The 14,930-nt window shown below is 38.3% G+C and overlaps 1 protein-coding gene across 5 annotated transcripts in view; it reads right to left on the reverse strand.

The window, feature by feature from the left end:
• Positions 1–2,330: 2,330 nt before the first annotated feature.
• The window catches only part of pik3r2 (phosphoinositide-3-kinase, regulatory subunit 2 (beta)), a 51,403-nt gene continuing 38,803 nt past the window's right edge, over positions 2,331–14,930 (reverse strand). For all 5 annotated transcript variants that reach the window (XM_028019879.1, XM_028019877.1, XM_028019880.1 and 2 more), the window contains 11 exons: positions 14,391–14,601; positions 14,186–14,271; positions 14,000–14,102; positions 13,251–13,349; positions 12,992–13,172; positions 12,774–12,893; positions 11,453–11,595; positions 11,196–11,372; positions 11,029–11,100; positions 10,770–10,940; positions 2,331–10,374 (listed from right to left, as the gene is read on the reverse strand). In XM_028019879.1, the coding sequence (XP_027875680.1) occupies positions 10,179–10,374; positions 10,770–10,940; positions 11,029–11,100; positions 11,196–11,372; positions 11,453–11,595; positions 12,774–12,893; positions 12,992–13,172; positions 13,251–13,349; positions 14,000–14,102; positions 14,186–14,271; positions 14,391–14,601 (1,559 nt within the window). In that variant the 3' untranslated portion in view covers positions 2,331–10,178. The remainder of the gene's footprint in view (positions 10,375–10,769; positions 10,941–11,028; positions 11,101–11,195; positions 11,373–11,452; positions 11,596–12,773; positions 12,894–12,991; positions 13,173–13,250; positions 13,350–13,999; positions 14,103–14,185; positions 14,272–14,390; positions 14,602–14,930) is intronic.

Here is a 14,930-nt window from a genome sequence, read left to right on the forward strand (position 1 = left end):
AGGTTTGGCACTTCACCTAACTCAATTGGTAAAATTTCTAATTAATGTTCAATAATCTGTGAAATAAGCATATTAAATGATACCGCTGGCAGAAAAACCTGTATTTCTAAATTATATTTTTATTTCACTTTTAAATTTACTCGAATTAAAGACTGGAATTTAATCTGATTTTCAGCATTATGTCACAATCTACAATTTTAGCAGACAGGGAATACAAAAAAGAGAAGTTGTCTGAGTCTCAAATTGCCCAATATGAGAGTGAAATTTTAATTCTCCTGCTTTTAGACACTTTTTCTTTTGAGTGTTGTATTGAGCTTAAATTGCATTCACAAAAACTCTGGGAAAAAGTTTATTTGAAAATATAGCTTGAAAACATCCATAACAGGAAGTGACCTCATTAGAGCAGTTTTTGTGCACTGCCAGTATAGGAGGACTAAAATTGGTAGAATAAACCTTTAATTTCAAGAGTATCTAATAATAATAATAATAAAATATATATATTGCTGCATACATTAAAGAGCCATAAATAAATAAGGTGTGGAAAAGAAAATACAGAGAAACCAGGACACCAGGTTTCAGTTTAAAATCTTTTATTGTCTTTTGAAATCATTGCATTAGCCTACAGAAAGATGCGTACAGTTTAAAGAGTACTTGTCTGAGGACAAACGAATCTGTGGCAAGCTGTACACGAGCGAGAAAGAAGGAAGTGTTGCATCTGAGTTCAAACAGACCAACAGGAGGACAAGCAGAGAGGAACAGCTGTCTGCGTCATGGCTGGCACAACTCAGCCAGCAGGCCTCTGTAGGCCGGAACAACAGCTCTCCCTCTGCATTCAATTGCACTTTGGTGTAGAGTAGCTTCATGTGACTGCTTCACCCATTTCCAATCATCAGTTTTTCAAGCTAATGAGTAGGTGTCATTATTACTATTGTGTTATTAGTCTTCGATCTTGCTGATGATAACCCACATTTGAACAGTGTTGCTAGAACCAAAGTAGAAACATAAGAGTTGAAAGTGAAGCTGAAAATGTTGCTCCTGACCGCGGGTAAAAACAGTACACTAACAGTGCTGTGAAAAAACATCAATGTTTCAGGACATCAGACTCATTTTATATATCAGACAGTCTGAGTAAATTGAAAAAGCAGCTTCAAATGAGGAACAGCTTGTGCCACCTTTGGTAGCAACACACTCGTTTTCATTAAGACGTATTGGAGGGTTTTCCAGCATGAACAGATTGTTAAACACAACTGGAGTCAGGTCTTAACTTTTAATAGGCCTTATTTTATTTTAGCTATTCAGAAGTCTACTTGATGTGCGTTGGATCACTGTCCAGCTGCATAACTTAAGATTGTCTGTTTCACTACAGAACAGAATTCATAGTTCAGTCAGATTATGGTAAGTGAATCCCAATGACAGGGGCATCTTTATTAGGATTTTAACAAGTTAAAAATATTAACAAAACTAATAAAAATTATTTTTACATGCAAAAGTCCCAATCTGGAACCTTTGTATTCACGTTTCCAGTACACTTGGAAATTTGACGCACAAGCAGTATCTGCTAACAAAGTGATGGCCGACACGCCAGCAGGAGGACAACCACTGATTTTCAATTTTGCTTCAAAAAACGATATTATGGAATTATGGAGAAGACTATTGTTGTTTTCAAGTTGTGTTAAAAGGAGTTAGCCTATCAGTGAAGCTATCCAAGCCCAAAGTGTGCCCCTGCTAAACATGTAGCATTAGCACAAATGTCCCAAATGCTCATGTCAGTGTACATACACAGTCACATTTATAACTTCCTGAGGCACTGAAAAACTGAACGGCTAGAATAACACTTTACTCCAATCTGATGGTTGAAGAACAGATTAAAACAATAAATATCTTTGTTGTTGAGGTCCTATCTATTCTTCAACGATTTAGCAGCAAAAGAGTTTTTGAATTGAAAATAGTTTATTTTGTTGACATGTAGTTTTCAAATAAAATGTAATTAATTAATTAATTAATTTTAGACCCTGCCCTGCGACAGACTGGCGACCTGTCCGGGGTGTACCCCGCCTCTCGCCCGGAATGTAGCTGGAGATAGGCACCAGCAACCCTCCCGACCCCATTAGGGACAAGGGTGAACGGACAATGGAAATGGAATTTTAGACCCAGCAATTAATCAAGTCTCACCACTAGTCCTTATGTTTATTGGGGTTAGCACCGATTTTTACCTGTACCTTTATCTCTTATAGTTCTGTGGAACACTGACTAACTGAGCCAAATGTGGCCTGAAGTTCTGTAGATGCTGTTCTTTAGATCATGCTTGCTGTTTAAAATCTATTTATTTAGTTTATGTTATGAGACAGATTTTATGCGTGTGATTTCTTGATTCTACAGGTCTGACAGCACTGAGGGTATGGCTATCAAAATCCACTCACATGTCCAAACAATGCTTTCTAATCACTGTGAATTTGTGATTTAGGTTTTTTTTTTACACATAAGCCTAATTTGCTTTGGATAATTTTTTCTTGACATAAATGAAATGATTTGAAGCATTATTTTTGTATTTACTCAGATTATCTTTGATAATTAAATCTATGAAAAAACAACATCAGGAAAACTGTAAGAGGGCCCACACTGTTTCGGAGCACTGTGCATCGGCTCAAACCTACAGACAAGCAACTTTCCTGTCCTAAAAAGTAAAAAGACTGGCAAAAGACAGAAAAACAGGAAGTGAAAGTGCAGTTGTCATCATATTTTTACACACAAAGTGACATTATATGGCTAAATTTTGGTCTTAAGGAGTGAGCTATGGAACCAAAAGATAAACTAATTCAGTTTTTCATCTGAAGATCCTTTGCTGTATAGTGCAAACATAAACAATAGATCGCTGATAGTTATTCCTGAATTTACGATTATTGTACTGGATTTGTACTCAAGTATGTTCGCCAAGTGGCACCTTTTATTGTTCACAACATTTCTGTATAAGCTCCTGAAATTCCATGTAGTGACCTTTATCAAAAATCCACCAGGCAGAGTCGCAGTGAAGTCTACCTGATCGTGAACAACAGAAACAGCAAGAAATTCAACAGGGTCTCAAGTTCAGTTCAAGCACATAAAGGTTCAGTGTGAGTTGAAGTAGTCAGCAGGTAGAGCAAATGGACTCGTGAAGAGCACAGGAAAACAGACAGCTGAGTTATTATTCTGAAAACAGAGGGTTCACAAAGTTAAAGAGAAAAAGCAGTCATAACATCTTCAAGTTTAAAATGAAAAAGGAAATAAAAGTAATACATAATCTATCACAGCCACATGGAGGGACACAGATCGATTCTCAAGCTCACCTTTACTATTTGGTTAATTACATCTTGTAAACATTTGTATTTGTTTTTTCTGTATAGAGGAAAAAAATATCAAGCTAGCTTATTTTTTTCTTTATAGGCTCTGTAAGTTTACCGTTAACAGATAATATTAAAAAAAGAACACATGGATAGACAAATATATCAGCTTTTTTCTTTTTAAAGTCAACTAATAAGAGCAAAAATATACTCAAGCACCGTGAAAGATCTCTCTCTAACGCCATTGTCGCTTCCTGCTGAGTTCACCCGACACTACACTGTAAAAAAGAAAAAAGTCTTGAACTCATGGTAAAACACCAGCAGCTGTGGTTGCCAGAACTGTACTGTATAAATACAGCAAAATTTACAGTAATTTACTATAAATTAGAGACTTTTTTTTACAGTGCAACGCCTGCAGCAATCACAAACATCTGCAGAGGTGAGACGCAGCATGGCGCCGCTCAAAAACCGCCTCTACTCACAAAAAACTGAATCGTTTAAACACAGTAGATCCTTGCAAAAAGAAATAAAAACGACAAACACTTTTCTGATATATAAGAAATGCAAAGCAGCCGGGACTGTGCCAAACACACAGGCCTGTTCAGGAAGCATTACCAAGTAAGCATGAGCTCACTTCATCCATATGGGCACCTCAATAATCCTACATGAGCTCCAGGGACCACGCTGGTTGGTTTTGCAGTGGATGGCTACCAAGGCTGAATCCTAAAGTCCTTTCCTGACCTTGGGTCTCCTCACTGATTTATAGACGTTTCAAATTAGTTTTAATCAGAATAAAAAGATAGCAAAGATTAATCATTTTTCTTTGTTTTAAAATATTAAATCATCAAAACAACCATCAGAATATGGAGTTTGATGCACAGCGATGTATTTAGTTTTAAATAGTTTCAATTACTCTTTAAAAGTAAAAATGAATTCTGGTGTGTTATCTCAGTGGGAACTAAATACATCAAGTGACTAATTAAAAACTAGTCAGCAATTTTAAAACAACAATATGCCATATAGTAGATACTTTTATAAGTATTATGGCATAACAATTAAATCAGGGGTTCCTTCATTCTGTGAGATCTGCGATGTGAAGCCGATCTTATCTATCGGGCTTAACTACCTACACAAAAGTTTTAAAATCAGCTACTGATGCTGCCACACCAGGTCATGTCTGCACAGCGCTCTCAACAAGTCACCCTACTGTTGCCAACGTAGCAACAATGTCACTATATTTTGTGACATTTCAGACAAAAATAAGAAATTAAAGTTGGTTTATTTTTTGATAGGGTTTATTTGTTACAATAATTCTTATTTTCTAAAAACCCAAAAGAGTAGTATAAGCTAATGTGTTTACACTCACTAATGTGCATATAGTCATGTCTGTTAACATATGAGGAATCAGTGAGACTAATGGGTCATTTCCCGCAGGGATACTCCAACCTGACGTAGGGGCCAACAGGAATAAGGTTTGGGGTTTCTGTAGCCCAAGAAGAAGAAGTTCTAAACATTGACTCACATCAGGGTGTGTTTCTGATTTGTTTAAAGCACACACACCAAAAAAGAATGAAGTCCTTTAAAACAGGAGGATTTCTAAGTGATTACCTGTAGCCTCTTTACTAAATCTTGTTCTTGAAATTCTACAAAAAAACAAATACTTTTCATAGATTTTATACTTGATAAGATATGCTTTGAGTATGAAGGTGAGAAAATGAGCAGTCAATTCTCCTGAAAAAAAGACTCAAAAATATCTCTAGTTTCTGCCTATCTCACCCCGTTTGCTGCAAGAGTTCCTCCAGCTAGCTCACACCGTTAATAACGGAGCGTTCTATATAACAGCTGAAAGTCTGCAAAATGATGTTGCTGAAGCTATCAGGAATATATTTTATATTTGATTGTACAAAAAGCTGTGTGTGTTACTGGGCTTAATCAGTCAGATGCAATTAAATAAACTTCAAGTCACCATTTATGCCATGTTTAACCATTTTGAATGTGCCAATAAATAACTCTACTGGTATGTATGTTTCCTGAATTACATCCGAATCTGCTTTTTTTTTTGTCTTTTTGTAACTTGGTGTTTAGCACTGCGAGTGTTTCCCCAGAGCAATACAGAATCTGAACCAAATTCTAACAATGAGAAGTAGCTACAATAAAACTGATGTAAATGACATGAGAAAAGTACAACTATCTGTAGGAAATATCCTTCTACCATTTGGATAAACTAGTCTATAAGGAAATGTAGCTCGGTGAACAGGAACTGCAGAAATGAGCCAGCAGTTCTCCTTTCAGCTTGTTTGAAAACTAAAACAGCTTTAATACAACTCACCTGTATTAAAGCTGTAAATGAGGGAAAATAATGCAATTGGCCAAAAGCAAAAGATTTACAATACAGCTACTGACTGCAAAATAGCAAAAATCACATATGTACACTGTATGCTCCAATATATAAAAAAGAAATGCCTGTTACTTGAAATATATTGTATACAACATTGTGAAGTAAAACACGCTATTAATAAAGCCTATCTGCTGTGTGTTAGTTTCAGAGTGCTGGACTGTGTGAAGCAGAAGTAAACATGTGCAGTCACAAAGTGTTGGTCCATCAAACTAAACTAAGCAAATGTTCTGCTCACAAAGCTTAGAAAGTAAAAGGCTGTAGGCTCCATGCATCATGGCGGTTCTGTTCATGCGTAAAGAACTTCTGAGCAGTCAGCAAGTTACCTGTAATACCTTCAGTAGACAACAATAATCACCATCCCAGTAAAGAGAATCAGAGAAGATTTGTGACCCGTCATCAAACTGGGAGCCACCAGCAGAGTAAGTGAACTGACAACATCTAAAATTTGTCTTACATTTTGATTTCTACATTTACTCTACTGCTGGGAATGTGAACCATTGGACCACTTGAGGCCTTTTGGTTGCCCCCGATCCACACACAAAATGGATTGTATGAAATTAATTTAATCTGTGCTTTTTCTTTGAAAGTAGGTGCTACTTTATTTTTTGTTTGAAGGCATAGTTCCAGCTTCGTTAGTTAGCTTATGTATGTGCCAGCAGAGACAGCCTTGGGAGATGTCAGTTGAGAGAGTTCAAAGGAGCTCTTAAGTTATGGTGATGTTTAAGCAGAGAAGCATGGAACAATCAGCTGGTGACCAGAATGGAGAGTGCACCATATCACTAACCGACTGCACTGACAACACTCTTCAGAGTGGAAGTTGTTACTGGAGGAAGAAGACCTAGTAAGCAAGGCTGCATGATATTAAGAAAACATGTGATATGAAATTATATTAGTGAATGTTTCAATAAGTAAACAAAAAAATTATGTATTACTGTCTTTCTGCATATTTTCAAAAGACTTTGAAGATGAAATGATTTGTGTCAATATACATTCCGCTTTTACATTCTGAATATGTGAGAAAAACAAACTAAACTTAGTGGTCTATAATTTGCCTTAGAAATCTCATTTGGTAGAATTATTTTTAGCTGGGTTTTGCTCATACTGAAGGGTGATATCATGTATTTCTATATTTCACAAACAAACCAATAAACCTGATTATTAGTGATCCTGGTTTTATTTAAAAATGAACATTTTATTGTGAAGACAGTCAAACTGTCAGTTTATCCAAATTGTAGAAATATATGTAGTCCATTTATAGTGAATCAAGAGAAATCAGAAATAGCATTAATTGGCTATAGAAGGTCAGAGCTTAACAAAATGAAGAATCTCTATCTACATATTTATTTACTGAGGACAGTAGAATAGCTTTCTAATAACTTTGAAAAGGAGAGGTTCATATTTTAAGAAATAAAATTTGAATCAACATTATTGGACTAAGACAAATGAAGAAGACTCTAGAGAATTTCCAGCCAAACAAGAACAACTCAAGAAACGTCTTTTTAAATCATTCAAATTTTTTTGACATTTGTCTTTGTTACGTTAATAAATTATGTTAATTGTTATGTTAATTGTTGGTAGAAAGATAAAATTTAAAGAAATGCACGCAAAGCAGTTTATTCTCACCAATGCTGAGCTTATAAGATGTATAATTGACAGAACTATTTTTATTTATTCTCCAAACTGGGATGTTGCTGCTGTTTGTCTAAGTCAGGTCAGTCCTTTGGTGTCACATGTCCTTCACACAACCCACTTCAAGATATCCAAGAGGAAAATATATTGCTAGAACTTGGGAGGCTAGCAAAAAACTGCACCAGGCTAAAAATGGATACTGTTCTCATTTCTAACTCATCTATGTTTCATTACAGATATAACAGATAGATATAGAAAAAACCCAAAACGTTAGTACACAACGATAGAGAACCAAGCTACTGTACAGCTGCAACCAAACAAAGAAGGATGTAACAATCTCAGATGTAACAGCAAAACCAGTCATTCTGTCCACTACACACACAGACAACGACAACAACTACGCTCATTTGCCAGATATTCGTTAACCTTAGATATGGCAAATGTGTGGCATGACAACATGGTGGTGATGGCACCATCTAATGGTGACAACAAGGAGAACACAAACTCCTCAGGTTGACAGAAGGCACTTGTAGTCGCCTCCCTCAGCGCTGTAAACCTCTAACCAGAAGCTCGGCTGCCGCCTCTGCTTTCATTCCTGGGATCTACGCCGTACCAACAACTGTGCAAATGACTCTATAGCACAATGGATCCATCTCAATCTGAGCTTCCCAGGATCAATTCAGCTCAGTAAGTGGCGACACTCAAAGAGCTGTGCTCAAGTCCGACACATACAACTTCTGATGCCACCTCTTCACCTGTCGTTAGGACCAGAAAACTGGTGAAGATCACATTTAGGAAACATTTCTAACCCAAGACAAAAACACATAAAGCAGAGTATTAAACACTCGATCATAAACAACTTGTCTGCTCCAGGATACAAAAATATATATTCATACATATTCTCTTTACCATTCTCAGTCATTTGTGTATGAAATTATGAAAGATTTGTGTCTGAGAATCAAGTTTAAAAGCAGCCTTGTAAGTTGTCTCTCTGCAGTGCCTCCACTGACCACAAAAGGAACTGCATATCTCTGTACAACTGTGATTTAAAAGCGATGAAGGTCACAACAATTAGTCCCTCAAGCCAAAAGCACACAGAAACAGTAAGAGGAGATCAATGCCACAGTACAGAACAGTAGATATGTACTGATCTGGAGACGGTTCCTTAATCTAAACTTTAGTGTGCTTGGAGTACCACACACCATGACCTAATCACTACATGCCAACAGATTTTCAACCATTTGTCAAATTAAAAAAAAGAAACAAAAACAAATGAATACCTCCATACACAGTATAGCGGGTAATCTCTTAGCTGAATGGCAAAAGGACGTGTTCTTTTATTCCTGTTGTGCTACATGAGAACACATCCTTTACTGGGCTCACATTTGACGGATCATCCAAATCAAACAGAACCTAAGAAAACAACAAATATTTTGAAAACATAAAGGAAACTAGGGAACTCTATAAAGTCACATACATCTAAAGCATGTGTGTCTAAAATATACTGTACACAACTTATATTACTGCCTTTTCTCTTTTTTTTGTACATTAATGTTCTCCAGCCCTCTGAATCAAGCATCAGATGAAATGAACAGTCAGGTGCAGCAGTGAGGTACCATCAGAAACTCTGCCTCAAAGAAACAAATTAAAATGTTTATCTGAGAGGGGATCACACCACTGGGTATCTACTTCAACTTTACAGGAAACTAATTCAGTACCGAAGGTAGAAGAATCACAGAGGTCAATACTCAACAAGCGCTGGTACCGCAGTGAATCTACATGCAAAAGAAGAGCACTAACAGTGCAGAGTGTCAATAGCTACAGGTGCTACAGTATTAGAAAAGGAAAAACAGTAAGAGGCATCTGACAACAGCACACCTGAATCATAGAACTGTGTTTGTAAATGTACCTCACAATCTAGCGTACTGTGATTCAAAATATATATTCTGTCATTGACAAAATAGGAAATATGTACCATGCATTTGCTCCTATTCCTCGTTTAATGGCTATTTTCTTCTCATTAGTTCAAAAAGAGACCAAATGAGAGAGCCACACAGCAAAGCAGATGGATATAAATGAGTCTATTAAAATATACCTGCCTGTATATCTTTTAAAGCTGTAGCCACATTGATATTATTCCCAGTCCTCTCCTTTCAACCCTTAAAATGTAAAGTGACAGAAACTTGTCACTCAGAACTATTCCTGTGTGCTTCTGGTAGGTAAAACCCTTAAAATCCCACAGCTCAGCCCCAACCCACTGGATCCTCTCAGCCACCTTCAGGTGGGAAGTGAGCAGCCATTCCTTTATGGAGTTAAAAAGCATACTTTTGTCTGTGTTTCCAGAGAGTCTGGAGATTACACATAGTACATTTGTTTAAACACAGATACTTTGTGCTCAAGGCATCAAAAAAGAAAAGTTTTAAATATTTCCAATAGTTTCTCTACATGCTCTTTCCATCTCTTTTGTGCAGCCTTAAAAAGACTTGTTTGTGCTTATTTTGTTCTTCTTTAACACATGTTGTCTCTAACATTTCTGTGTCCAGTCTACCTTCCTGTGGATGTTTGGGGCCTTTTGTGGATTTTACCCAGTAGAGCTGTGACTGGCTAATGTGGAGGCTCAATTTTACACTTTTACCCTCTCAGCCAGTGGCTCTGTGACAGTAGTGGTGTGGTTTTTGGGAGGAGTCTTTTTTAATGGACTGGGTGCTGTTAGGGAACTATAGATGTATCAGGTTCCAGACAAAAACACACTTCTTTCTCTGAAACAGCTGACACTGTCCAAAGGCTCGGTGCCCCACTGCTGGTAGATCTATAGATCATCTGGGCTGCTGGTTCTACTTCAGGTTCTGAGAGCGGGCCAAGACTGGATAAGCTAGATTTACATTCAGATGGTCGTTGTGTTGGGCCAAGGAGACGTTTTTGTAGTGGAGTACCAGTTCTTGGAGAGACGAGTACAGATTGTAGGGCTCAGCAAATCCATAACCTGTGGCTGTCTTGTAGATGACGCAGTGCTTTGTGTCGCCATCAACACTGAAAAGAAGCGCAGAGTTATTACCAGGTTAGAGTAACCATGCAGTACAGGAGCACTAAACTCAAGCAGTTTCTAGGTTCCCAGTATAAAAGATTCATAAAAGATTTTTGTGCCTGAAGTATTTCAAGGGACAGCATTCTGTGTTTTTCAGGCACATAGTAGCATTTTATAGCATAATCAACTATAAGGGAGGCATGGGAGAGGGCTGCTCTGTGAGGCAGAAGCTTGAAAACTGCATCTTACAGAAAGAGCTGTGTCTTGAAGGCGGGGCTAGGCCCACCAGGTGTTTCACATTTTGTCATTATTTTTTGTATTTTAATGTGATAGTACACTGGATCTCAGTGTCAGATCAAGGATGTGAAATCCATTCTTATTTAGAAGAACACAAACTTACACAACAGAACAGGCATAAGAGCCCTTCTGTGATTGGCTTTCCCTGATGAGAAAGGTTCCATCACATTTGTCTCTCAACATTTCCTCTGCCTGGGAGCGCTTGATGTCACCTACATACCAGGTACAATCGTCATGGTGAGGTGAGCTGTCATCTTCCTCCAGAGAATAGGAGCTGAACAAAAAAGTCAAGCATTAGTGTTGAAGCGCCGCTCTTAATGGCTTGTTTCACTAAGCATCCAGATCTGAGCTGGAACACTTACTCATCAGCATCGATCTTTATGCCCAGCCATTCATTGATCTTCTTCTGCCTTGTTCCCTTCTGTGTCAACCATCTGAAAAACAGAAACCCCCCAGAGGCTGCTGAGAGTGTCTGGAGTATGTGTGTCTGCTGCATGCCCTCATTGGCCAGAAGAGAACTGGCGCTTACATTAAGTACTGGTCCCTGATCTTGCGAAGCTGCATGAGATCTGGCTTGAGGCTGTTCATCTTCTTGTCCATCTCTCTGTTGTCAGACACCTGCTGCTTCAGGTCTTGCTCCAGTTTTCGCTTGCTGTCGTGGATTTCCTTCACGCGTGACTTCAAACGCTCAGAGTTGCTCTGAATCCTGATTTGAAAGAATATCACAATTGTTGTCTAAAACCACAAGCTGGATGAGGATGAATAAGAATGTAAGTCTGAACATACTTTTGAATTTCCTTCTCGTTGCCCTCTCTTTGGAATCGCTCCAAAGACTCTCGGCTGTATTTCTCCTGGGTCTCAAACTGTTCTTCAAAGATCTTGATGGTTTCATTAAAGGCTTCAATGGCTGTTCGCTTCATCTGCAGCTCCTGCAGGAAGTATTATACCAGGATTTCAAAAAGCTAAAATTTCAGAATAATTGAAATTTTCAACCACACAATGATTTCAAGTCTTCAGCTGAAATGCCAGGGAACGTTCTGGAGTCACCAAAGTTTCTCTGGCTGTTAGAAGGGTCACCAAGTCCTCATCCATCCCTTAATTCTACACATATACAGCACAAAAGTTTACCATCACTCAAAGATGAGAAGAAAATTATGGTGTTTTATTGTTGCCTAGTATAAATGTCAGTACAATTATACATCTACAAATGAAACTAGCCTCTCCTGGTGTTGACAGGTGACTGACAGAAAACTTCTATGACGTAGATTAACCGGATGGTAGCGCATACGTAATCAAATAAACTAAATAAATCTTTGCTGTTCTGTTTGAATGACTGAACAGAAAATAATTGCTAGTGGTTACTCTAAATGGATTTCTCATAAAGGTTACACTGGTTTGACAGGATAATATAGTTCATGTAGTTAATGAGAACAACATAAAAGTTGAAACAATTAGCAAAATTATGATTATAAATAGCTGACAGTTTTGGGTTGTTTTGCATGGAGAAAACTGAAAGCTATAAAAGCACAAGTGCAACAGGTGGACAGGTGGGTATTAATGGATTTCAATCACACAATAACAGTGTTTTACAGAAGGAGTATGCTAAAGTGTTCTGTCAGTCAACTCTTCAATTTTATTTGCTTTATTTAGTCCTTCCAGTTACTGTTAAGCAACAGATTCTTTAGGCTTGACATTATTAGCCATTTCTTTACTCTAAATTCACTAATACACTAAAGTAAATATAGTAAATAATTTTTTTTTCTTTGTTTGGAGTGAATCTGGAGAATTTTACAACTTGTTGGTCAGAATTTATATATGTTGTACACAATAATATATTTACAACTGGAAGTAAGAGCAAAACACAGAATGAAGTAATGTTGGCTACTCTGTTACTGAGCCACACCAGCTCCCTCTGGTGGTTTCAGCAGGTTTTGGACTAATGCAGGTTTCATGCCTCAGAGAGAATAATATTTCTCTTTGTTATAGTTTGGGGAATATTTTACATGGTTAGAATGTTCTAAACAACTCGGTAAGCGTCTGTCAGGGGCATAGTTCCATTATCTCTAGAAGATAATGGAACTCATTGGAGTTCATGAACAAGCGTTACCTGTGAGGTGCGAGTGTACTCGTCATACAGAGAGTCGTACTCGCGGCTCTTCTCCTGGTACTGCTCATGGTAGACCTTGAGCTGCTCTCCCACCTCCTCTATGCTGTTCTCCTTAACCAACTGAGCAACAGAAAGCAGAGGAAGAAGATGAAATCAAAGTGGTTTAATGCTGAAAATCTAAATGTTTGCTTTAAACTTCAGTCACCAAATGGACCAACCTGCTGGAACTTGGAGATGGGGTAGAGCAGCTTGGTGTCCAGTTTGGCGTTGTACTGAGCCAGGGACTCGTGGCGGTAGTGATTGATGAGCTCCACCACAGACTGGAAGGTCAAAGGCTCTGAGAAGCCATAGCGACCCTCCTGGTGGTAAATCTTGATCAGTTTGTTGTTCCCCCCTTTCCTGCAGGGGGAGACAGAAATCTGATAAACAGGATGGAACTGAACCATCCTGGATGTGTGTGTATCTCTGCAGCTCTACCTGAGAGTCAGCGTGTACTCGCCCTCCAGTTTGCTGGAAGCATCTCGCACCAGAAAGGTTCCATCCGGAGTATCTCGCAGTTTCTCATTTACCTCCTCTCTGCAGACATGAGAGCAAGTTGGATCTGTGAGAATCAGTTTTCAAGTTCTGCCACAAAGTCTCTATTGGACTGGACTTTGACTGGGCCACTCTAAGCCCATGAACATGCTCTGATCTAATGCATTCTATTGCAGCTCTGGCTGTATGTTCAAAGTTGTTGCCCAGCTGGAAGGTGAGGCTTTGTTTTCCAGGGACATAGTGCCATTTTATACCACAATCAAGTAACTGTGTTACTTCCAGTTGTTATAAAAATCCTGTAAATATTAAATAGGTCTTAAAAGAAATTTGACTTTTACATTTAATCACTTGAAATTGAGCCTCTACCTCTTTAAAAACTCCGCCTTAATAAAGTCATCACAATAAGACTCCTCTATTAAACCTTTAACAAAGGTTTTACCATTTAAATTTTACATAATACTGCCCCTCTAATTCGGTTGAATCCTATAACAGCTCAATCCAAGTTCCAACAACTCTGACCAGCTTTCTTATCCCTGGTGAGAAGAAGCCTCCATCATATTGCCCCATGGAAATAACAGAAAAGTCTTATAAGAACACCACTAGCTAAAATATATAATTTCCATCTACTTTACCATTAGGAACTAGTCTGTGCCAATCAAATAACATCATAAATATCTGTTTGGTTGGCTTACCTGGAAATTTCTCCCCAGTACCACTCAGCATCGTTCAGCAGGCTGCTTGTGTCCGTCATATCTGATGGGGCTATTCTTGATTTGGTTGGTTTTGCTGGAAGAACTGGAATAAAAGCAGAAATTCCCATTAAAAGCTGGTCAGTCTGATGAAATCCCAAATCATGATCCTAAAGATAAAGAGTTTACCAGGAGGATCGAAGTCTTGTTGTGCAGTTCTCTCGACCAGCAGCCTCTCCACCACCAGGACGGGAAAGTCCTCTTCCCATGAATACCTGACGGTCAACAAGTCAGTCAGCCTGGCTTCTATCTCAACTCCTTTGCTTTGCTTACAGTAGCACAGAGGCCCAATCTAATATACTGATCAGCTTCAATTCAGGGTAAAAAAGCTCACCCTTGGTTTGAGGGGCTTGTCCGAATCAGGAGGGGGCCAAAGATCCTTCCCAGAGTGTGAGTGTCCAGGCCGTTACTGGCCTGAGCCTGGAGCACCTTGGTTAGATGTGTGAGCAGGTACTGCAAGGTGAGACGATGGTGGAGCGGGACCACGGTGGTGTTCTCCAGAACCAGACTCACTTCTCTGTCATGGCTACCAGCAACAGCTCCATCTACCAGATATTCAGGCAATTATCAGTAAAACTGAATTACTTTATGTAGAGCTACTAATTGTGTACTTATATATAACTGAATGATTTTTAATCAGAAGATTATTTTATTATTAGCCTTTATTTCACCAGGAAAATCCCACTGAGACGCCCTTAACTGGCGGTACCAAAATCACCAAAAACTGAAAAGGCATACCCAAATTAAATCAGCTGCTGTTCTTGAACAACTTTGAGTACATACAAAAGCTTAGTCTCTTTATGAAGATGACAAACTAAATGTTCTATTTTTTCAGTCAAAAATACTTTAACTGTAAGTAGTTTGTAGCTATTAT

This window comes from Xiphophorus couchianus, chromosome 6, assembly GCF_001444195.1.
Source record: "Xiphophorus couchianus chromosome 6, X_couchianus-1.0, whole genome shotgun sequence".
Lineage (NCBI taxonomy): Eukaryota > Metazoa > Chordata > Actinopteri > Cyprinodontiformes > Poeciliidae > Xiphophorus > Xiphophorus couchianus.